This window comes from Eptesicus fuscus, chromosome 6, assembly GCF_027574615.1.
Source record: "Eptesicus fuscus isolate TK198812 chromosome 6, DD_ASM_mEF_20220401, whole genome shotgun sequence".
Classification (NCBI taxonomy): domain Eukaryota; kingdom Metazoa; phylum Chordata; class Mammalia; order Chiroptera; family Vespertilionidae; genus Eptesicus; species Eptesicus fuscus.
The window spans coordinates 57,724,720-57,750,900 of NC_072478.1; the positions used below are offsets into that span (position 1 = coordinate 57,724,720).

Below are 26,181 nucleotides of genomic sequence, written 5' to 3' on the forward strand. Positions count from 1 at the left end.
TGTCAGCCTTCCCACGTCTATCCTCATCGCTGCTTATGATGTTTGTGGAATTAGTCTTTTATTGAACCTTAAAAGATTCTTCTACTTTCCCTGACTAGAAAGTACATGAAAATGGGCTGAGAATAAATATTATCACCCAATACTGACCTAGACCACTTTAGTATCTTAGGCAAAATCTTTACAAAAATCTAAAAGTATTTTTGTATCTCATGTGTAATAGGATTAATAAAAACACTTTCATTATGACATTTTAAATTCAATGCCCCATAGATCTAACCCATCTGCCAATGTTATATGAAAATTATTTTGGTTATAATCGGAATATTTATCTCTCCTCAGCAGAGAAGAATCTCTGAGTTATTTATGATTTGTATTTTGATGTGTTTAATGAATACATATATTATATGTTTAATATGTATTTTATAGAATTTTATGTTTTCATTTTCATTAGCTTCTACTTCTTTGATTTTTTTTTTACCATTCTGATACTTGATAATTTACAGCTGTTCAAGAAACTTCCTTTTATCTCCAATAATCAGAATTTTTATGATGTTTCTTGATGGGAGTATTTTTTATTTATTTTGTCTGGCACTTGGATAGTCTGAGAACTAAAGGAGAATGAAATCAATGTTAGAAGATGAGCATAATCAAGAGAGATATGTGAGAGAGACCCTCCAGTGCATGGCAAACACTCTCACCACTTAACCACACCAGCCAGGGCTCATGGGTGTTTTTATAGTGTTGCATCTCTTCCAATTTGTTTCTCTTTGTGTTCCTTTCTCTGTCTTCTTGCATGTTCTCTTAGAGAAAAAATCTCCAAGTCCTATAGATCCAAAAATATCCCATTGGGACTCCACTGTTGATTCACACCTGATTAGTATTATTTATTCTGTTCATCTTTTCCATGAACAGAATGTTGATGCTCAGTTGGAATACTGTATGGTATGTTATTTATCATGGAAAGTGCTTTTGCCCTCCCAACTCCTAGTATTGAAGGCAGATGTTGTGTGCCATTAGGTTCATTGTTATGGATTCTTGGGATCATTTAATGAGAGGTCCTGTAGAGCGCTTAACATCACCAAGCTGGCGATAGTAATATGTGTTTGATTTTGCTGTTTGGCTATTGCAATATCCCCACAGAAACATAAAAGGCAAAACTCATGCAGAAACATTTTTGTCTATTGTGCCAGGATTCTTTATTTTAAATGAAATGAGTAGGGGAGAGTGAGTTGTAATGATGAAAGCACAGGATTGGAATCATCATTGATCTGAGTTCAAAACCTACATCTGCCATTTGATATATACTGATAATATATATATTTTTTCATTATATAATCTCTCCATTTCTAGATTTTTTTTACTTCTTACGTAATAACATTATTATTTGTCCTACGGGACTACTATAGTAATTAAATGAGCAAACAGAAGACTCTAACACTTACAACTATAGAGTTTTAGTCTTGGGGTGTGTGTGTGTGTGTGTGTGTGTGTGTGTGTGTGTGTGTCTGTCTGTCTGTGTGTGTGTGTCTGTCTGTCTGTAAGTGCAGCTCTGGGTTTGGAACTTGGCTCCCCAACTCCACTTCATAGCTATGTGACATGGCAAACTTACCTGACCGCTTTAATTTTCAATTTTCTCTATTGTAAAGAAGGAGTTAAAAAATAAATGTGCATGGTTATTGTGAACTATTGATGAAAACCCGTGGTGCATACATACATAGGCCTTTTATATGTGGAAACCACTTATACCATTTTTGTAAAGAATCATGTACACAGCAGACACTCAATATATCTAAACTGTTATTGTTCTTCACCTTAGCTGACAGTTAATAGTGTTTCATACAAAAGGGTCTGTAATTTATTTCATTCTCCTTTAGCTTACTAACCGAGCACACCTCATAAGTATGTTCACTATATAGTGATACAAACTCCAAGTGGGCAGAAAAGCAGACTGGGTGTATCCTTTCCCACAAAGCTGATGCTTGTAGCTGGGACAGATGTTTTGGAATGAAAGGCTTCTGATTAGTTAGAGCCTTCTGGGCCACAGAAAAAAAAAAGAACTTGTCGATTTTGTTGTTGTTGAATGAATAGAAAATAAATAAGAATTCTTTTCTGTTGTTTGATCTTCCAGCAGTTATGGTAGCCAAGGCTATAAGTGCACACTTGAGCCAAATATTTGAACCAGCTCTCTGTTGACCTGGGTGGAAGTTACATTGAGTCCCTCAGATGGAAGATTACAGTCTTGTCCTACTAAGATAGGGTTACTATTTTAGAAGAAACCATACTCACCAGGAATTAAAATGGAAAAGAGAACAAGATTTGCTATCACAAGCCCTGAGTATAAGTCTTGATTCTGCCACTTTGTAGCAATATAGCATTGAACAGGTCACTTCACTTCTCAGTTACATCCTTCTCATTTGTCTAAACTCTAAAGCAATGTTGTTCAATGGAACTTTCCATGATGGAAAAGTTCTAAACTGCACTGTGTAATATGATAGTTGTGAGGGTATTGAGCACTTGAAATGTGCCTAGGGCAACCTAATGTTTAACTTTTATTCATCCAGCTCTGGAACAGTTATCTCACAGGATTTTTTTGAAAATAAAAAGGAGATAAATTCTGTACCTGAAAAGGCTTATGGTGTCCACCAAAAGGCCCTACCACCAAGTATTTTGTGGGGCCTCCTGAATTCCATCCACTTAAGAAACTTAAGTGGGTCATATCTGCACTCCAGACCCAAGGGCGGGAGTAGGAAGCGAAACTGCCCAGAAATGCTTGCAATTTCTAAAATCATGGACAGTAATAATGAAAAGAGAACGAGCATTCTAGCACTCTTCCTTCCTTGATCAGCTTTCCCGTGCAGTGGGTAATTTTCATGGCTGCCCACAATGAAAAGGCACATATTAATATATGTGGAATTATGAGAAACTTCATTGATGTGCCACCATTTTAAACATAAGTGGAACACTGAGCTTTATAAGATTAAAAAAATAAATGTTGTCCATGTTTGATAACTTTAAAACAAATTTCAAAGGATAAAAAAAGACTTTATTTATAAGTAAATACCCAATCACCTTTATCAGGGACAGCAAATAGACTCTTAAGGTAGAATTATTCCTAATTTTTTAATCCAGTTACTTAAAATTAAATGACAGAATTTAGCTGTTTATCAAATACAAACAGATTCTGTGATTACAACTTAATCCTGTAGTTATTGTGCTCCAATTCTTAGTCTTTGCTTATAACTTGAAACCTTCTTGAGTCTACAAATCCACTTACATAGTACAACATGCACTTATTTTAATGTCAAGTGAAAATCAGTGAATGACCATTCTAGTCGATTTTCAGTGAAATAGTGGTTTATGGATTGCAACATTAACAACATTGTCATTTACAAAAAGGCTTTAAAGAGGAAGGAAGGAAGGAAAGGAGGGAGGGAGGGAGGGAGGGAGGGAGGGAGGGAGGGAGGGAGAAAGGCAGTGATTTGTATATGCAGTTTTTATTTCTGTCTGGATTAAAGCACAGTTTGAATTGTGGGTTGAAAATACTCTGAAACTTGACATCGAGTTGAACTTCGTTCGGTTTTATGGTATCACCCAACCACTTTATGAAATTGAAGTCACCACTGGTCATTTATGTAGTCTATTCTTCTTTGGAAAATTTAGTATTTAATTTTTTTTTTAATGGGTATATTTTTTATGACTTCTTTTGGGTTTGAGTTAAGGTCTAATTTTGCATAATAATGAAAGCAGTTGACCATTAAACTTTCCATCCATCTATACCCACATGTAGTTTTAGACTCTGATAGTTATAAAAGGTTCTATTTTTATTCCAAAAATGGTATTGTACAGTTTATTGGGGGAAATATTTCTATTTACCTAGGTAATAATTTCAAATGACATTTTAATGTCTTTTTTACTGGGTCATATCCTTTGGTATATAAATTTTTATTTGGTCTTAAAATTCTTATAAATGAATTAATTATCATTTCCAGGCACTCTTTATTAAAGTAACTACTTTTCATAATTTTGAATTTATATGCCCAAGTTTTTAATGTTTATCATTCTAGACTCAGACTTCTAATAAAATAGGGGGCTCACATGTGGAGCTTTGACCTCAGAACTAGAGAGATTTCTTGTGTAATTCTCTTAGAAAAGCTAAGCATCTCTATACGCATTTTTTGTCTGAAGAAGTTAACAGAGTTTTTGTAAAATGTTGTGGGAGGGATAAAAAGCCATGAAGGAGCCCAAACTATCTTCCAGATGTTTTTATCTCAGCTTACCTTCTAACTTCTTTTGTACCAAGCAGAGAGAAATCTTTGTGATAGAATCCCTGTATAATTAGTATGTTGGTAAAGGCTCTCCACAGAAACACAACCATAAAATGTGTGTGTGTGTGCGTGTGTGTGTGTGTAAAGTATGATAGCTTGACAAGTTCAAAGATCTTCAAGGTAAGTTGGCAAGCTGGGGTCTCAAGAGAGGCTATACTTATTCCTAGTTCAAAGACCAGCAGGCTTGAGACCCAGGAAAAGCCAATGTTTCAATTCATGTCCAAAGGCTGGAAAACAACAACAACAACAAAAAGCATAGTATCCAAGTTCAAAGTCAGTATGGCAGGAAGAATCCTCTATTACCCCAGGAGGGTCAGCCCTTTTTGCTCTATTCAGGCTTTCAGGTGATTGGATGAGGCCCACCCAAAGTAAGAAGATCAATCTGCTTTACTAGGCCTAACAATTCAAATATTAACCCTTTGCACTCACTTGCTTTTTTCTCGATTCCTTTATTCTAATGCTAACCGTGTCGAGTCACACTCGACATCCGAGTGCAAAAGGTTAATCTGTTCTGGAAACTTCCTCCTAGACACCTACAATAACATTTGACCCAATATCTGGACACTTTGTGATCCAGTCAAGTTGACACATAATATCAACCATCATAGGAAGAAATTCCATATGAAGATGTATTTTCTAATCTTTGTGTATTCCCAAGGAAGACTTGACCAATACAGATCTAGATCATGCAAGGTTAGAGGATTTAGTAGTACCTCGTTTATTTTTCAGATCTCTCCATTTTAACTAGGGGAGAAATCAGCATCCTACTTTATATTTTGTCAAATTCAGGAAAAACTAAGAATAATAACCTGTAAGCAAACCTTTCATTTGCTCAATCAACAAACCTCAGTCAAACAGAACTGTGGTAGGACGAAAAGACGAGTGAGACAAGTCTCTGCCATGCGCAGGCTCAGCATGTTTTCCCCATGTTGAAATTCCCTCCTTGTTTAGGCTTTCAAATGTTGTTTTAAATAGAAGCTTTAACTAGGGGCTGAACTGGCTTTTATTTTTTTTATGTTTTAATTTTGTAATTTATTTTTTTAGCAACAGAGACACCCTTCCCCCTCCAAACAAACTATACACAAAATTCCCATGTAAATCAAAGAGATCCACTTGCAGCTGATGGTTCTAGTGGGTGGTTGAGTGAGGAAACAGGCCTGATGCCTGTCCACTTACTTGGCTTCCCTTTTGTTCAACATCCTCCCTTTGGCCCTCTGCCACAACACTCCCAGGGGTATAAAAAATAAAGTTTTAAACAATTTATCTATTTAATATTCTTGCCATGCTTTATGCATTATGTATAAAAAACTTTACAGCAGCTTTGGGTATTTATTTTCCAGTTCCCCTATGCCTCATTTTGTGTTCAATTATTTATCTTCATTCTTCATAGGGTTGTTTTTTTAATTTCATTTTTCCTTTATGTTATTCAATTGTATGTGTTTAAAACATTATATATATTATTATTAAAACATTATATATAAAACATTATATATATAATTATTCAATTATATGTGTTTAAAACATTATATATATATATATATATATATATAGTAGTGTGTTTCATTTTATGGAAAGTTCAGAGAATCTTAGTGATATCCAATAACTTGCTATTTTACTGAAGAAGAGAAGCATATATTTTGAAATATTTAAACAAGATAAAACAAAACAAACCATCTAGATAAAAAGTGTGCCTTTTCCTACAACCTTGGACTTTTCCAGTTAGAATTCTGGTTCTTGGACTATGGGTTTTGGTGGTTCTGTCAGGGAACCAATTCATAATCCCTCTTAACTAGAAGTTATGATTGATTCCACATGTGATCTGGTTACCACACATTCCTCATTACAATGGTCCAGCAAAGACAGTAAGAGATACTATTCTTATCATCATAAGGAAAGAGGGGCTGCTGTTTCACAACCTGAGAAAAAAAAATGTCTGGAACTCAGAGATGCCCCATGCTCAGATATGAGTGGGCAATTGCAGCAACCAGGATTCTATATGAGCCAGACAACTGAGGGCCTAATCCCTTTTGATTAAGGTCTGAGATACCTCACAAGGCAGCAACCCAGACCAGCTAAAGTGCCAGTAAAATATGAAGAAAATCTGGAATGAATGGTAGAGGAGATTGGTGATTAATATTATTAATTAGGTCCTAAGGATCAGCGAGTATTAGATATTGTAGCTTGGTTTATTGCCTCTCCTTAAATCTTAGGAATAGCAACTAGTGTGACTTTGAAGAATTGTACTTGAACTTCTCTCTTTCGGGAGATATGAGGAATGGTGTGTTATATGCTCTCTGGATATCAGAAAATGATGCAAGTGCATTGGAGTTGTGCAAGGTGGTGCCCAGTTTATGTGCTTTCCTATACTGGCTCAACCCTAATATGTCTTCACTTTTTGACCACTTATTCAATGGAGATCCCCATATATTGTTACCATTGTCACTTAATTTCCTAACTCCATCAGCTGTATCAGCCTCCCTGAAGATTACGACCAGGCATTAGCATGCCTCCAATGGCATCTACATGGAAAGGTCCAGAGTGGCTCTGGCACCTGTGTCATATCAGACCAGAACCAGGAAAGTTCTGTCTCCTCCGGGATATTGCTTCCCCAGTGGCTACCCAAAGGAGATAGATTACACAACTGGAGTACAAAGGAGTTAATATCCCACAGGCTGAATCTTTACCAGTGAAATTTAGACGGTAAGGAAGTGGCATATAAATGTCTCTTCCCCCATCTAACAAGCTGTTCCAAGGTGCGAAGATTCCATATGACTTCTCTAGAGTTGTTGCACATGACCTAGCAACTGGTCTTGTTTTCTTGTGAAGTTCTGCCCAGCTCAGGAACATACCACTGTATGTCTGCTTCTTTTTTCCTGCAACACTTTTCTTCTTACCCCCCTCATGCTTACCTGGGGTTGGATCTCACTATTAAACTCCAAAGTTTTTGTTCACCAGGTAACAAATTAAAATATAATAGAAACAATCCCTATCCTTCCTGATTGAAAAGTTTTCTGATTTTGGTACACCTAATTATCTTCTATTTTTATTTATATTAATGCATTAATTTAATGAATTACTTTAATTTTTTTAAACTTACAGCTACTTTCTTTCTCTGGCTCACTTTATTTTACAACTTGTTCATTACTCCACTCTGTTTATGATACCTTTATTCTGTAGTTCCCTTATATTTGACTGTTTTTAATGAAAGGTACCTTATGTTGGTTATATGTCTCTTTCAGAATGTGTACCTTTGCAATGCCATTTCTTAGAACAAAAAAGCTGTGAATGCCAGATTTCTCTATGTATTCCTGTGTATAAATTTTGACATAGTGGAAGAGTGTAGTAAAATTTAAACAAAACTTTATGGACTAATCCCAGCATATTTTAAGTCATTCCCCACAGATCACTAAACTTTTCTAACTACACTTTTCCAGACTTCTCTTAGGCAAGGAGGTGTATGCCATCTCAGGATCCCACACCATAGTAAGGATCTTTGCTATCTCCCCCTCTATCTCTCTAATCACCTCCTTTTAATTATTATTTCTGATAATGATTCAGAGGCAACATAAATTTTAAACCTACTAGTATTAAACATCTATTATTATTAAGCAGAAATACGTAACTGATATTTCTATCATAAGTGTATATTGGAACTACAGCCTAAAAGCTTACAAATTAAATTGATATATTATACTAGCTATCATCCTTCGATTTGACCTAATTGCCCAGGTTTTTCTAAACTTGGATATCTCCAGTTTGGGGGATTATTTGTTTGCTTTGGTGGAGGTTGTTGCTTGTCTTGAATTTAAATACCCTGGTATTTGCTTATACACAGAGAACTTGACTCCCCAATTCTTTAGCCTTCCCTCCGACCTCATCTTTGGTCATGAACTTTCTTTACTCTCACTGTCTATTGATTAATTACTTCTTCTCCCACAAATATTGTGTGATGACAGCTAAGCTGTGGATCAGTTGAGAATGAGATGATTGTTCAAAAATTATAAAGACCTCAAATGAAAGATATAGCAAAATACATTGCATCCCCACTGAAACAAAACAAAGGCAGCTACAAACATTTGGAACCAAGTCACATTTTTGCACACCATCCATTACTCTTGCATTTAACAGGATGTTAAAGATTCTACATCTTCTGAATTTATTAGCTTGGTATTTAGCATGTTTCACAGCCAAAATAGCAAAGAAGGTTCATTATTGCTGGTTAAATTAGCCTCATGAAAATGTTGTTGGTAAAAGGTTACAGAAATGAATAAGAGATTTAACCAAGCAGCATATTAAAACCATTTATCATTATAATTTGAAAAGGCATTCTGATTATTTAAATTAACTTGGATAAAGGGTAGAGAATTAGATAAAAGTTAATAATTAAAACCTAAATGGCATGATTAGCTTTTCCTTTTGATAAAGAAGGGGCAAAACATATGTAACATTTACTTAAATTGGCCTCATGGGAGAAACTGAGACCAATAAAATCATACCTGAACATACTATTTATTGCTTTAAAAAATTGTATCTCTATTATATATAAGTTAGATCACCAGAATAGCTTATGTTTCCTTCAGGCATAGTCTGATTATCCTTCTCACTTTATTTCATTTTGGATGGTCAAAGCCTAGAACTTAGCATTTTTCTGTTGAGGTTTTTTAACTGAATGGCCTCTATGTATATTAGATAGTCTTTGCTATCTTTGTGAAAAAATTTTTAAATATATATTTTTATTGATTTCAGAGAGGAAGAGAGAGGGAGATAGAAACATCAATGATAAAAGAGAATCATTGATCGGCTGCCTCTTGCAACCCCTCTCACCCCCGCCCCCAGCACTGGGGATTGAGCCCACAACCAGAGCATTTGTCCTAGTAGGGAATTGAACCATGATTTTCTGGTTCATAGGTCGACACTCAACTGGCCAGGCTTTGGGAAATTTTTGTCAGTGAATTTAACCTGTACTTTTTTCTCTTTGATATGTTTAATGTTTGTGTGACCTAAATTATTCATGTCTTTCTTTGTGTTAAAATGATTATTTCCCCCTAAAAAGCACATAGAGCTTTCCCAAAAGGAATGGCAAATCAATTTTTTATTGGTTTAACAACCCTAATTAAGCAGTTTGTGTCTATGGACTTACATAAAAATGTTGTCCTCTTTCCCATTCTTAACAGGAACCAGGAGCTAAAAGAACTTGGTGAACTCTCTCCTCATTGGGACAATCTACGGAAAAATGTCCTTACTCACTGTGATCAAATGGTGAATATGTACCAAGACATTCTGACGGAACTCAGCAAGGAAACAGGTGTGGAACAATAACTCTACATATTCAACCTGTGCTGCATTTCATATATGTTATATGAAAACAATAATAAACATTATTATGGATATAGAAGAGCAAATATTTTTTAAAGCATCTTATAATTCTAACGCTTCCATATTGGCATGGAAAATAACAAAGAAAAAATGCACTATTTTATCTCATGGTATTATTCTAATGGTAATTGAGAGTTTTTAAAAAAATTAAATATCTGAGGAGAAAAGCAAATCATACAGTTATATTTTCTTCCTGAAGTTTTTGTAACAGTTCTTTATGTCAAATTTATTTTTCAGCAAATGTACACACACACGTCCTCATTATTTACTTACTAGTAATATTAAATTTCTTTCCACCTAGGGTCCTCTTTCAAATCAAGCAGCAGCAAAGGAGAGAAAACATTAGAATTTGTTCCAATAAATCTACACCTGCAGAGGATGCACGTACACAGCCCTCACCTGAAAGGTAGTGTATAGTATTCTTTTCAAAATAGGAAACTTGTGTTAGGGTGTTTCTTTAAAAATTTCCACTATTGGCAGACTTTACAATTTAAGCATTTATATGAAGATAGAGATGAAACAGTTGAAGCTGATAATAACCCTGAATACTATAAAAGGTGAGAAAATCAATCAGGAGCCGAAAACCAGGATTACAGGCTTTATTAGGGGAAAGAGACCTGCTGGGCTGTCTCGCAAGGGAAGAACAGCAACACGTGCAGAGGTGAACACGCCTTTTGAGGGGAGGAATGGGACGGAATGGGGGCTTAGTGTACTCGGCATGTGCTGATTGATGGCTTAATGTATGGTCATATAGGAACAAGGGGTTAGGGTATTTGGCAGGTGTTGATTGGTGGTTCAATGTATAATCCATTTAAGGTGCCTGGTTAGGTACTCAGGTATTTCCAGGCCGCAGGTTAGGTCATACTCCGCCCACCAGTTGGGGGAAGGGAGGATCTATCAAAAGGCACTATTATTTTTGTTGTTGCTATGTTTCTGAGTACTACTTTGTCAGTGTAGCACCTAAACTGAGTTGCAGGTGAATATGCAAAATGAATATTAGCTTCTTTAAGTAGTGTCAGTGACTCCTAATAGCTACCAATTATGCTACTCTTTGGATTGGAAAAAAAGAAAAAGGCAAGACAAGTCTTGTTCATCGTGTACTTACCTTGAGAAACCAAAGCCAAAAGTTGGACTCAAGCTGTTTCTCTTCTTGGTGGTGACTGTCCTTTTAACCAAGAATTTGGCAAATGAAAGAACTGAAATAAAAATTAGATGGATTGGCCCAAGACATTTAGGAACTTTTGATTACTGAGTGTCTGTCAGCAGTTTGAACATAACATATAATGGTTTTAAAAATCATCAAAACCAGAGTTTCAACAAGTAATAAAGAAGCTAGAGTACTTAAATGCTATCTGACAACCAACGTGATTTTTTTTTTCTAATGGCCGATATGAAGAGGCCTTTATGATATAGTAAAAAGTTTATATATTTTGGAGTGGAATGGAATAGAATTGCAGCTTCACCAGTTTTTATTAAGTTTGTTATTTACTCTTTCTAATCTGTGTTGTTCTCTTCCAAATGAAGTGAATTAGTGTATGTAAAACACCTAGAATGAACGATAAGAGTTTCCGTGATATATGTGGCCTTTGTCATCACTGGAACAAAGTGGATTTGTCAGCTCTATCATGGCTGTTAAAGTGATCAGTAAAGAGACAATAAAATCTAAGGAGGTAGCCAGATGTAGAGGGAAGATGATTTAGAGAGGCAGAGGCATTTTGGAAACATCATCACATGCAAGTATTTGATGATGGATAGGATGATGAAATGGGAGAGAAGGATGACCTGGGATGCAGCCGTGGGTGGATGATAGAAGTATCACCAAACCAGGTAGTTTGTCGTGGCCAAATCGATCAGAGCTTGTATTTAAATATGCATTCAAATATTTGGTGATGATCCTTAAAATACTTCCCCCAAACAAAGAGAAATTATTATCTAAGTGGCCTTGTACATCATCTTTATTTATTGAAAATGACAGAACCATTTACATTATGCTGTCTTTTGCCAAGATACTATTTGAAAAATAGACTAGAGTGAGCTAGATGAATGCAATGCCTTTAGTTTCTGTTTCTCCAATTTAACACGAAGAAACTAGAAACTAAAACGAAAGAAATTTAGAAAAGCAAATAAAATTTCTTCTAATTAGTTTGGTTTGGGAAATGTACCAGTGTCCTAGATCTGCCATAGCAAAGCACCATAAACTGGTTGGCTTAAACAACAGAATTTTATTGTCTCACTATCTTGAAGCCAGAAGTCCGAAATCAAGGTGTTGGCAGAGCCAAGCTCCCTCTGGAACCTGTAGGGGAATCCTTTCTTGCCTCATCCTAACTCCTTTAATTTTTCCTGGCAATCTTTGGTTTCCTTTGATTTGCTGATGTATCACACTGATCTTCCATCTTCCACATGCTGTTCTCCTCTATGTCCTTCTCTGTGACCAAATTTCCCCTTTAAGGACACCAGTCATATTAGATGAGGGCTCATCCTAAGAACCTGATTTCAACTTGATTAATCTGTAGAGACCCTATTTCCAAATAAGGTTGGTTTCTAAGATATCTTTCTTGTGGGCCACAATTTACCAATAAGAGGATACATGGAGGAAATTTTTATATGTGTTAATAAAATCAAGCAGTGAAGAGAAAAGCAAGATTTTGATTTTAGAACCAGGGTACAACTCATAAACTAGAGGATTTTTTACATAATAGTTTTCAGAAAGACTGGTTCCTCCCTTTAAAGAACCTAAGGAGAAAATGTAGGAAATAACAAGTTTTCCTACAGCCAAGAATTAATGTGAACGTACTGAAAACTATTGCATAATGTATTATATTATACTAGAGGACCGGTGCATGAAATTCGTGCCTGGGGGGTGGGGGTGTCCCTCAGCCCAGCCTGCACCCTCTCCACCCTGCACCCTACTGGGATTGGGCCTAAATGGCAGTCGGACATCCCTCTCACAATCCAGGACAGCTGGTTCCCAACTGCTCACCTGCCTGCCTTTCTGATTGCCCCTAACTGCTTCTGCCTGCCAGACTGATCACCCCCTAATCACTCCCCTGCCAGCCTGATTGATGCCTAACTGCTCCCCTGCCAGCCTGTTTGCCCCTAACTGCCCTCCCCTGCAGGCCCGGTCACCCCCAATTTCCCTCCCTTGCAGGCCTGGTCCCTCCCAACTGCCCTCCCCTGCTGGCCTGATTGCTCACAACTGCCCTCCCCTGCAGGCCTGATCCCTCCCAACTGCCCTCCCCTGCTGGCCATCTTGTGGTGGCCATCTTGTGTCCACATGGGGGCAGCCATCTTGTGTGTTGGAGTGATGGTCAATTTGCATATTACTCTTTTATTAGATAGGATTAGTATATAAATTGCATGTGTAAAATATGTATAACATTAAATATTTGTTTAAAAATATTTATTTTTTATAAGTTTAAAAGTTATTTGAAGTCGGACTTCAAATAAAGTAGGTGCTTTATAGACTAGATCACCAACTATATGTTACAGTAGAGTTGAAAATGACTGAATTTTTAGGGACTTACAATTTTTTTGAATGTAATCAAGTTAATAACCACTCTGAGCTTTGCTTTACTTATTTGCAAAATAAAAATTAAAAGTTGTAGATGGTAGTCAATCAAATTTCCTATTTACTTATGTAACATGTATTTAGCAGATTTTGAATTGCAGTTAAATTTATTTAAGATCCATGGTTACTGATTTAAATGTATAGCTGAATTACAGACAACATTTTGTAAGGTAATGATGCAAGTAAGATTGGCCAAGCCTTGGTATTTCACTGTTGAGTTATTGAATGTAGACTACATTCATTTTCCTTCTTACCATTAGTAAATTGCATCTATTCACCTTTGATTAATATGCCTGCTATATTTGGAGAGGAAGCTTTACAAACAATAGCAGGCAGATTTACCAAATCTGAGGCTAATGTCTAGTTCTTGAAACAAGTAACTGAGCAGAACTAATGATGTCATGTCTCATACTGACAAGTGAAATAACCTCCATTTAACTTCTGGTGCCCCCAGACCCATTAAGTTAAATTTTCATCTTTACTCATTATTGAAATTAAATGCAGTAGAGTACCCAACACAATAGAGATCTTACAGAGCAGTGACAATAACAAAAAAATACCCTGAAATTAAGAATACCATTTTTCACTCTGATATATCTCAGTAAATTTTATTTTATTGGAAAATCAGTTGTGAATAGTATAACATCCAGATTCTTGTGATATTGTAATATTATATGTTTAAGTTATTGTACATAATATATATATATATATATATATATATATATATATATATATGATACTAATATGATACTAGAGGCCCAGTGCACGAATTTGTGTACATTGAAAGGAAATTAATTAGAAGAAATATTTTAGAGGCCGAGGCGGGACCACAGGAAGTTGGCTCCAGGGAGTATCCGGCCCATCTCTCCCAGTCCTCATTGGGGCCGATCAGGGCCAGCCGGCCAGGGAGGGACCACAGGAGGGCTCCAGGGCATGTCCAGCTCATCTCGCCCAGTCCCAATTGGCTGGACCCCAGCAGCAAGCTAACCTACCAGTTGGAGCATCTGCCCCCTGGTGGTCAGTGCATGTTATAGCAACTGATCAAACAGTGGACCGAAAGGTCAGACACTTAGCATATTAGCCTTTTATATATAGAGATCATATTATAGAACATAGCAAAGAGAAAGAAAGAGAGAAAGAGAGAAGGAAAGAAAGATAGAAAGAAAAAGAGAAAGAAAGAAAAGGGAGGATGGGAAAAAAGGAAGAGTGGAAGAAAGAAAGAGGAAAGGGAAAAATAGTAAAAGAAAGAACTTATACCAGTGATGGGCAACCTTTTGAGCTTGGTGTGTCAAACTTCACCAAAAAACTGAGCATAACTTGGGTAGTGTGTCACTTTGAGGAAAAAACATTATTTCGCAAATGTTTCATTCTCAGGAGCAGCAAATGTTTCATCCTCGGCATGCGGCCGCCTCAGCAGCCACGTGTCATCAGAAATGGCTACTCGTGTCAGTGTCATAGGTTCGCCATCACTGACCTATGCTATATGATATCATAAAGCTGTAGTTGGAGTTAGGTACAATGTCACCCACATTTCTGTGTAACTATGGATGAATCAGTTGACCTCTTCACTTTTTAGACTTCCAATCTCTACACCGAAGGCTGGAACTAATAAGAGGAGCTGTTCAGAGCTCCCTGATTTCTGCATTTCAAGAGTTTGGATGTATCACCTCATCAATGAAGCATAATTACCTTTAGATATGTTTCATGATGATGCCAAATTTCTTGGACTACTTTGAAACAGATTTTCCTCAAAAATCCTTGTGGTCTTGTGAATCATGTCAAAGTCATTTGTGGGCCATTTTGAAGTCAGGGATTATGCTTAAATTGTTCCTTGAAATGAGATCAGCATGTCTACATTTTTTATTAGCACTATTTTTATAGTTGTAGGAATTTTAAAGAGATCTTCTGGGGAAAATAGACTTATTATCTCATTTCTATTATTAAATGGCTTTTAAAAGGCTATGAAATAGCCCTATTATTAAATTTCAAATCAACCTAGTGTCTTTAGCTTGATGAAATGCAACTTGAATTTCACTTTCCTATTATAATGTATACTATACCATTTTCACAAAGCCAAGGACATTTTTTGAGGTATAAAAATATCAGTGGAAGAAATACACATTATATTTTATAAGAAAGGAAAAAGGACCTTCAACTCTTTTTGCTTAAATTTTCTGTAAAATAAAATGCTCACCTACATTTTTGTAGTTGTCTCTTAGTACAAAAATTCAGAAAGCTTTTATTACATACACTTAAGGGTTATTTATGTCACAAAATTACCTAATTTAAAGAGCAGGATAAAATGGGTAAATTTTTAAAATGATACAAATATTACTGATCAGATTGTTATCTTAGAATTTTATTTTTATTGCCTTTATTTTATATCTGTTCTCCCTTAAAGGAAATCCATTAATTGAAGTTAATTCTAACTAAATTCAAAGGAGTGCATCTGCTCTGGCCAAGAATGAACATGGTACTTTAAGTGTATATCATTCTTCATTCACTCTCTAAACTGAGACCAGGAAGTAAATCCCATGGTGTACTTAGATCTGCCTACTATTTTTGTAGTAATTAATGGCAAGTGAAATTCAAGTAGCCAAATTCAAAATGAAGTAGCCAAAATAGATAACTGTTTCAATATCAAATAGTTATCAAATAACAATTGCAAAATATTAAGACTTCCTGAAGCCTTGTATTGAGTTATAGAAGTAACTTACATATTTTGGAGATTAACTCCTCATCATATATATGATTTGCAAATATTTTCTCTTGTTCTCCTGTTCTCTATGTTGCTTTTTTACATTATTGAAAAAATTTTTAACCCTCACCCAAGGATATATTTTTGTTTTCACTACTGCAAGAGAGAGAGAGAGAGACAGAGAGAGAGAGAGAGAGAGAGAGATGTGAGACAGAAACATTGATCTGTTGCCTCCCATACATGCCTCTACTGGTGATCAAACCCTTAACCTAGATATGTGCCCTGACTCAGATTTGAACACTCAACCTTTTGGTGTACTAGATGACACTCCAACCAACTGAGCCGCCTGGTCAGGGCCAGCAGAAGCTTTTTAGTTTGATGTAGTCCCACTTGTTTATTTTTTTTTTTGTTACTTGTGCTTTTAGTGTAATATCTATGAAATAATTTTACAGACCAATATTATGAAATGTCCCTAAGTTTTTTTCTAGTAGTGTTATGATTTTAGTTCTCATGTTGAAGTCTTTAATCCTTTTGAGTTGATTTGTGTGCATAAAGGGTCTAATTTCCATCTTGATAATCATAAGCTCTCCTTGTTATTTTATTGAATGTGTTTTAGGGAGGGATATGTGGTTATCTTCTTCCCCTGGAGATATGTATATTCCAGATTTCAAATTTTTTTTTTCTGGATAGTGTACTTAAACTTTTTATTCTTCAATTAAGAATAGTAATTCCCGTGCCAGTGGAACAGAATAGAGAACCCAGATATCGACCCAAACCACTATGCTCAATTAATATTTGACAAAGGAGGCATGAACATACAATGGAGTCAAGACAGTCTCTTCAATAAATGGTGTTGGGAAAACTGGACAGATACATGCAAAAAAATGAAACTAGATCACCAACTTACACCATACACAAAAATAAACTCAAAATGGATACAGGACTTAAACATAAGACGGGAAACCATAAAAATACTAGAGGAATCCACAGGCAACAAAATCTCAGACATATGCCATAAGAACTTCTTCACTGACACTGCCCCTAGGGCAATGGAAGCTAAAGAGAAAATTAACAAATGGGACTACATCAAAATAAAAAGCTTTTTTACAGCAAAAGAAACCATCAACAAAACAACAAGAAAGCCCACTGCATGGGAAAACATATTTGCAAATGCTATCACTGATAAAGGTTTAATCTCCAACATCTACAGGCAGCTTATGCAACTTAATAAGAGGAAGATAAATGATCCAATAAAAAAATGGGCAACAGACCTAAACAGAATATTTTCAAAAGAAGACAGAAGGAAGGCCAAGAGACACATGAAAACATGTTCAAAGTCACTTATTATCCGAGAGATGCAAATCAAAACAACAATGAGGTACCATCTCACACCTGTCAGAATGGCTATCATCAACAAATCAACAAACAACAAGTGTTGGCGAGGATGCGGAGAAAAAGGAACCCTCGTGCACTGCTGGTGGGAATGCAGACTGGTGCAGCCACTGTGGAGAACAGTATGGAGTTTCCTCAAAAAACTGAAAATGGAACTCCCATTTGACCCAGTAATCCCACTCCTGGGAATATATCCGAAGAAACTAGAAACACCAATCAGAAAGGATATATGCACCACTATGTTCATAGCAGCACAATTTACAATAGCTAAGATTTGGAAACAGCCTAGGTGCCCGTCAGCAGATGACTGGATCGGAAAACTGTGGTACATCTACACAATGGAATACTATGCTGCCATAAAAAAGAAGGAATTCTCATCATTTGCAGCAACCTGGATGGAATTGGAGAACATTATGCTAAGTGAAATAAGCCAGTCAATGAAAGAAAAATACCACATGATCTCACTCATTTAGGGATAGTAAAGAACATTATAAAGTGGTGAACAAAAAGATAGATACAGAGACAGTAAAGCATCAAACAGACTTTCAAATTACAGGGGGAAAGTTTGGGAAAGGTGGGGGAGTTATGAAATCAAACGAAGGACTTGTATGCATGCATATAAGCATAAACAATGGACGCAAAACTTTGGGGGGGAGGGCGTGTGTGGGTGTGGGGTGGGGGGGTAATAGTAAGATATGTACACATATAATACCTCAATAAAAATATTTAAAAAAAAAAGAATAGTAATTCCCTATATAATCTAAAGACAAATTAGACAAACAATTCAGCCTTAAAATATTTGTTTGTTTATTGACAATTATTGAGCATCTACAACATGCATGCATTTGAATGTTCTCCTAATCTTTGAAATATAAGAGAAGCATTAAAGCCTGTGTTTCGGGCAGAGTGACTGAATGGCCACCAACACAGGAGAAGCAATATGCACTGTGGATGCAGGGAGGCTAAGATTGAAGAGACCGTAATAATCCTGACATGAGCTGAGGAAGATTAGAATTAAAATAAAGATAGTTCACAGTGATAAGGGAGAATAAAATTTGGGGAGCAGAGTTGTTGAAACTGATCAGATAAAATGATGAGGGAAAGAGAGCAACTGATCTTGAGAGCTTGAGAATTTTAGTCTGGAATGTTTAAAGGAATGTGTTGTCTATACTTGTCACAAGAAACCAGGGAGGTAGGGCAGGTTGAAAGACTTAGAACAAGTTCAGTTTCATAGCTGGCTGACATTCAGAGATGTTCCTAAGGCTGTTAGGAATAGGATTATTTAGTGGGGTGAGCTCATGGCCGTTTAAGAAAGCTGTGACTCCTTTCCAGGAAGTAGAACAGATGCAGTTACAAAATTTATATATGGTCATGGATACCTGGAACCCTTTTCTTAGGCCTGAGTTAACGTCCCCTAGGCAATTTTTTTTTAATTACACAGAAGTCTAATATTCTGTTATTTTAAGGTAAGCTGACTTCTACTTTATTGGTGACTTTTTAAAAGGGCAACAGATTATCACTCCAGCAATCTATTAAATGATTGTTCAGTATTTGCTTTATTGATGGGTTAGTTTGGGTTGTATTCAGTTCTTTTGTGACCTTGAGTTTTAAAGACATTTATTGTTAAGGAAGATATTACTGGTACATTTAGATTGAACCACTTTAGAAAAGTTATGATGTTTACCTGAAGCTAATAAAATAATTTATGTTTTTCCCTGTAAATGAGATCTGAAAAACAGTCAATGTGTCAATACCAAAATCAACGTGAAAAGGATCTACTATGAAATTAGGTTCCTCAGATAAAATGAAGTTTAATAAGAGGGCATTCACTCTGTCTTCTTTCTGATGGGGATACTTTTCATTAGAATGTATGGCATGTTTTAAGGCCATAAACTTAATATGTATGAAGCCTGATGGCTTTCAAGATCAAGGGATTGAGTTTCAATTTAAATGTATGGTTATTTTGCTAAAAAAAAAACAAACCACACACACACAAAATATCTTGCTGGAAAATAGATCAGGAGACATTTTGTGTATTCTTCTGTCACCTCAGGAAATTGCAAAAGCATGCATTAAAATTGTATAAGATTTAGTATACACAGGCAGAGACTACTCTAGATAGATTTTTTTTAAATGCACTGGTACTGTTCTGGCCTTGAACCAAAATGCTTCTTTTCTCTGTAAATTTCGGTGGAAAGATTCATTATTGTTGAATTTCAATATGATTGCTAATTAAATGATGCAAAAGTCAATAAAATAAAATACACAAAAGACCAATTAGCATGTTATCTCAGTAAGTATACAGACGAATGAGAGAACATACTGTTCTACACAGTAGCGTATAATTAAGATGTAGTCATAAATCAAGGATATATTATAACTTGTATAGGTGCACAGGTGGCTTTTAGAAAGATAAATTGGCTCATCTCGCCCCCTTGAGATGTGAGTTCATAGTGATTCCTGCAAAATTAAACAGAATAATGTCTCAGACTTCCGACATTGTGTATGCTTCAGTGCAAACAGCAAGCTGGAGAGAAATGTTTGCGAAGTGTTCATCGCCTTGTCCATTCCTGTTCCAGATGCCCTCTATGATGTTATCACTGTGGGAGCCCCAGCTGCCCATTTTCAGGGATTTAAGAATGGTGGTCTTCGGAAACTACTCCACAGATTTGAAACGGAAAGAAGAAAGTAAGTGATGACAAGATGCATTAATGGTTATCTTCCCTTTGGAGAAGTTTACATACATATTTATAATAAAGAAACTTGGTCCATCACAATGAATAGTTCTTGTATTGCAACCTATTTAATAACTTAAATATGTTGAATTTCTAAAAAAATACTTGAACAGAAATGAAATTAGGATAAATTAAGTGCCTGAGTATGTTGCTTACTGAGTAGTGCTGTGTAGGCAGAAAATTTTTGTGGGAACAAAGCTACTAAAAAAAAGAGTATTCTAGTATCAACTATTGCATATTCAGTGGAATGATGTTCAGGTAGATATTTAGCTAAAAGCATCGTCTTATGTAATTGAAAAGCCAGACATTTAAAGGAGATCATGAGGCCTAATTTATGACTCTTACCCTATTGGTGATTTCCACTGTGGTCCGAGGCAAGGCATATGAACTGCCCTGCCATTTAATTATGCCATTTGAAAAAGAGACATTGGTACAGAACTCTTATCAGTTACATGATGATATTAAAAGAGAAAACATTCATTTCTTAGAGAAAAGGCATGACACAAAACACAAAGTATTATTTCTATTATTTATAACTAGAGGCCCAGTGCATGGATTTGTGCATCAGTGGGGTCCCTCGGCCTGGCCTGTGGGGATCGGGCTGAAACCAGCTCTCTGACATCCCCCGAGGGGTCCCAGAGTTTATCTTACAATATCCTGTGACTATGACTGCACTTAAGTAAACCATAAAAAGTTTTATCCAGATGTGAATGAAAACTTTTCTTCTTAAGTAGTTACTCTTCTTAGATTAAAAACCCAAATTTTGAAAGTTAGAGGGAAATAGTATTCGGTTGTCATAGTTGGTTTAGTAGTAATATTAGAAAATCTACCTGAGTGGCAAAATCATCCTCTTTTTTAAAGTTTTATCACATTTATAACATATATAACACATGTATTATTAGGTGTCCAATGTTCAGGACAAAAGCATTAAAAATAACAGAAGAATTGAATAACTGATATACTACTATATAAATACTTGAGACCCAGTGCACAAATTAGGGTCCAGCCAGCTCGGCCTCAATCTGGTGAATCGGGGCTGGGCCTGTCAGAAGGAGGAGACAGCGGGAGGTTAGCCAGCCAGCCCGCCCACCCCAATCGGGACCCAATCAGGGCCGGGCTGGCTGGGGACAGGGGCTGTGGGCGATTGGGGGGCCCCACCCCCAATTGAGGTGGAGGGGGCCGATTGGGGATGGGGCCGGCCATGGGGAGGGGCTGTGAGCCATAGGCTGGCTGGCCCCACACCTGAATGGAGTGGGAGGGGCCGATCGGGGACCAATGGCCTGGGGGAGAGGCCATGGGTGGTTGGCTGGCCAGCCCTGCCCCTGATCGGAGTGGGGAGCCAATCAGAGGTGGAGCTGGCTATGGGGAGGGGCCACGGGCCTATCTGGGTGGTGGGGGCCCATCTAGGGCAGGGTGGGCTGGGGGCAGAGGCCACAGGCAGTTGGCAGGCCAGCCCTGCCCCTGATGGGGGGCGGGGGGGCTGATCTGGGGTGGGGCCAGGTGAGGGAAGGGGCAGCAGGAGGTTGGCCGGCCAGCCTTACCCCCAGATCGGGCTGGTTTGCTGGCCACAGTGGGCGTCATAATGACCAGTTGTTCCGGTGTTATGGTTGCTGGCTTTTTATATATATAGATATAAGCTAACGAGGCACATATATTTTTCTTTCTTGTTTTAAAGAAATTGACTTTGATACAATACTAGTACTATTAACTCAGCTATAGCCCTTACTGAGATTTTGCCAGGTATTTTTGTTTTGGGTGAGGAGAGTATATAGTTCTATGAAACTGTATCACAGGTGTCGATTAATCATCACAAAGAACTGTTCCATGACCACAAAGAAACTCGTTCTGGTTATCCCTTCTGCTGCAGAAAATAGTTCTGTTGCCTTATGATTGTAACAGGGAGGGGAAGTCAGAGTTCCAGCCAGGGGCTCTGAGGAGAGAGGCACCTCCTGTTTAATTCATGGGGGCTGGAAGTTGGTTCATTCACAGAATCTATGGGGAAAGGGATGCTGTCTCTTTACTAAAACGGGAATGGCAGTAGAATATAGGTTTCCGCCCACGGTTTCTCATGGACCCTCTCCCTCTGTTGTACCATCCTTCAATAGGGAGAGACGCTGCTATTATGTGCTATACACCCCCAGAATAGGCAGGTGTATTTAAAAGTTTTATGTTTGTTGGGCTACCCTTTTACTAGTCCTTTGGTTTTTCTTGGTTTCTATATTTTACTGGGCATTTTGCTGCATTGAGGGCTTGCCTAACACCCAAGTTGGGATATATAGTAGGCAAAGAAAAAAAAACCCACATAGAATTCACTGTCATTGTCATATCATTCCCTAGATCCTGGGGCTCCCAGCCAATCTTCCTTCTTTGCTCTTAGAGTCTTCTGATAAATGACTTACATGCTGTGACTAGAGTATGTTTGGTGATTAGCAGGAGAAGGAAAATAGATTGTGTGTACTCCATCTTGTCTGGAACTGGGCAGCTCTACCTTGAGAATTCACTTAATTTATTTGTTTTTCTCAATCCAATTTTAAAGTGCCTGACACAATTAAAAAATGGAAAACTGTCCCCAGGGCACAAAGACTCTAGCTGAAGGAGTAGAGCATCAGTATGTGAAGCATGGGACCTCACCATAGAGTTTCATATAATACCACTGTGTGCTACTGGCAAAGGCAAATGTTGAGTTGTGTGGTTAGATTCTGAATAATATATCTTGTTTTAAATATCCTCATGGATATCTGAATTCTTCAGTATTCTTCACTTCTCACTGGGATATTTATATACATACAAACACACATGCAGCTATAGGATTAAACTTAAAATAAAAGATATAAGTATATCCAATACTTTAAACATTGACTTGCTTTAGGGTTTTTAAATATGTGTTATATATCCTATTGCTTTATGGGTAACTTTATTGATAAGTACAGTGAAATTTTTTAAAAAGTAAAAAAATAACCTGGTGTATATCTTAAAAGTACTCTCCTTAGGGCAGTAGTAAGGGACAAATGTGGTTTGCTAAGGCAATACATAAATGAGTACAGTATCAGCCTGACCATCATGGTAAGAGCTGACCTGAGCAAAGATGTTATGCCTAAAGTGATATCACACTATGAAAATTATTTTTCTGAGGGTTTTTTTCACCCACAATATTGCATCTGTTCGTCAAAAGCAATAATGGAGACATCAATGTGACTATGAAATCAGTAACTTAGACCTATACATGTAGAAGTGAAGAAAGTCACGTTAAGTGAAGAAAATCATGTTAAAGTCAAGGACTTTTTCTTTACCTCATTTTCCTTTTGCTACCTCCCCCTGTCCCCCCCTCCCCCCCCAAAAAACAGCCAAGTCTTTTAGGCCAGTTTTTTTTAGGGGAACTATTACAGCCATTGTATGTCTTCACCTTTATCTACTTTATTCTCCGCTAAGCCAATGAAATATTGTCTCCTGAGTACAGTAAATTTATGTGTCTGGTCCTTAGTGATCCATTGTTTGATGAATTCATTGACCAGATAATGAAAAGGATTTTAGCATTAGGAAGGCTTACTTGCTTGTAGTAATCATATAATATAATTCAGATCATATAAAAATGTATTTTTAAAAACTTGAAGATAATTAATTAGGCAGATTGATCTTTTTTTTAAAGAACAAATATTAAAGTTCATACTCCCCAGCTCAGAACCCTTCACATCCCTTCATGGAGTCCTGTCATATCCAATGGGCATTCAAAGCTTCTGTGAACTCACCCCACTGGCTTCCTACCTTCACCACCCTCCTCTCCCTATGATTGCTTTTTTAAAATTCTATGAAACCATGGACTTCACACTTGCCCACCTCTTCCCTTTTCCTCATTCTGTTCTCTTTCACTAGAAATTCTTCTGTTCTCATCTCCACACTATTTACATTGCTTTCTGTCCAAATCACACACATAATCCTATTCAAAATTCTACACATGACCGATCCTAAGATTTTTACCTTCTTCATTATGTCCTCCTGATTTCTCAAGTTGATTTGACTCTCTGTCCTAATATTTTAATTCTCTTACAGCCTTACTAGGTCACAGTTATGCCATATATTAGGTTTGCCCTTGTTTGATATTTCCGGTAACACTTTGGGATATGTTTAGGTAAGAGATGATGTTCTCTTGAACTATGGGTCTTCTGGAATGCTCCGCAGAGTACTTAGCAGACAAGCATTCCATAGATCAAATGCAACGGGCATTGGGATTCACCTTATAAATGAGATATAGTCTCTGATTTAAGTGCTGAAAACTCCAGCCCTGGCCAGTTTTGCTCAGTAGTTAGAGCATAGGCCCTATGACCAAAGGTCTCAGGTTCGATTCCCAGTCAAAGGCATGTACCTCGGTTGCAGGTTCGATCCCCTGCCCCATTTGGGGCACGAGTGAGAGGAAACTAGTCAATGTGACTTTCACATCAATGTTTCTCTCTCCTTTCTCTCTCCCCCTTGCTTCCCTTTCACTCTCTCTAAAAACTATCCTCACTCTCCCAGAGAGGATTAAAAAAATAAAGTGCTGAAAACTCTAGTGACTAATAAAATTTCACAAATATTCATAATATAATATGATAAATAGAGACAGCAGGGATTCTCAACCTTGGCTGCACAGTAGAATCACCTTTGGACATTTAAAAACATTTTATGTATGCCAGGATATTGCCCGAGACAAATGAAGTGAAAGTCCTGGGAATGAAGCCCAGGCATTGGTATGTTTTAAAAGCTTCCAAGGTGGGTCTAATGTATAGCCATGGTTGAGAACCACTGTTATAGATGTAAATGAATAGTTCTGAGAGAGGACAGGTGAAGGGCATGGAGAATAGAAAGAGGAATAGTGACACAGATGAGTTGAACTTGAAAAATGTATGAATACTCAATTGGTATGTATCGGGAACAAAGAAAATCTACACAAAGGAGTATTTGCTGAAATGAAGAAAAGTATTACAACTTGCTAACCAGAAATTTTTGTTTAAAAAATCCCAAACTCATTAAAAAGTTGCAAAACAGAATGAAAGATGGGAGTAAAGCTATAAGGATTTTGATCTTGGAAAATTTGAACCTGAGTAGCATCCAGACAAATAAAAAATCCAGTATGTGATAGAGCTTCTCATGCTATAAACATGAGATTTTTCCAGGGGAATGAAAACGCTAATTACCAGTATATTTTATTTAAAGACCAGATGTTTGTAACCTATGTCTTCACCGATCACATCAAATATCTGTGTTCCTGGAGGCAGTGGTTTACCTATGATACTATTTGAAAGCTGGTGGAGTTTTTCTTCAAAATATGAATGAATTCTTTACCTCCAGTATTATTTTAGAGAAAGATAGAAATTACCACAACACTTGTCTTGCCTTTTTTGATCATTTCTAATTTCAGCAGGAACTTCAGTTCAGCCAGAATTTTCACTGCGCAGGTCTGTGACCTGAAAGCATAGCTCTTTCATTAAGATTAAAAGACTCCTCATAAAGACCAAGAGCTTTTGTAAAGAAAAAAGAAAAAGAAAAAAACAATGAAGGACAGTGTTAACTTCTTCTTGAGATTATTAATTCCCTGTGATCTGCCAGTTCATTTGGAATGGACTCGGAACTAACTCCCTGAAAAGGATCCCAATGTCTGTCACATGCCTGCCTTGAATATGTACCCTGGTTTGTCCACCTACCCCCATCTGTTCCAGATGACCGTAATCAACATTTACTTCCCCACAACTTCAAATGGGAGAGGAAAAAATAATCGTTTGGAAAAGTCATAAGGAAAACAAACTAAAATTTTACTAATAGAAATTAGTATTAGAGTCTGTACTAGATTTGGGGGGAAATTTCTGAAAGAAAGTGAAACAATGATACAATGAGTTAAGCAAATCAGCCTTACCTTTTATGAGATCAATGGGTACCTAATCCCACAGCAAAAACTCTGAGGAACGTTTTTCTTTCTATTGTAAGGAGATATAAATAGATGTTTCCTCATTCTCTATTATAAATAAGAGACTCTTCAATAAAAGGGGAAATACTGCATCAGGGAGCTCTCTGTTGCTTAAGGTGCAGCCAGCATTCAGTAAACCAGAAATGAGAGAA

General features: G+C 37.0%; 1 protein-coding gene across 1 annotated transcript in view; it reads left to right on the forward strand.

The window, feature by feature from the left end:
• INPP4B (inositol polyphosphate-4-phosphatase type II B) overlaps positions 1–26,181 on the forward strand; it is a 562,110-nt gene that overhangs the window by 426,040 nt on the left and 109,889 nt on the right. Inside the window, exons 13-15 of the mRNA XM_008143795.3 lie at positions 9,500–9,630; positions 10,003–10,107; positions 19,939–20,047. Of these exons, the coding sequence (XP_008142017.2) occupies positions 9,500–9,630; positions 10,003–10,107; positions 19,939–20,047 (345 nt within the window). The remainder of the gene's footprint in view (positions 1–9,499; positions 9,631–10,002; positions 10,108–19,938; positions 20,048–26,181) is intronic.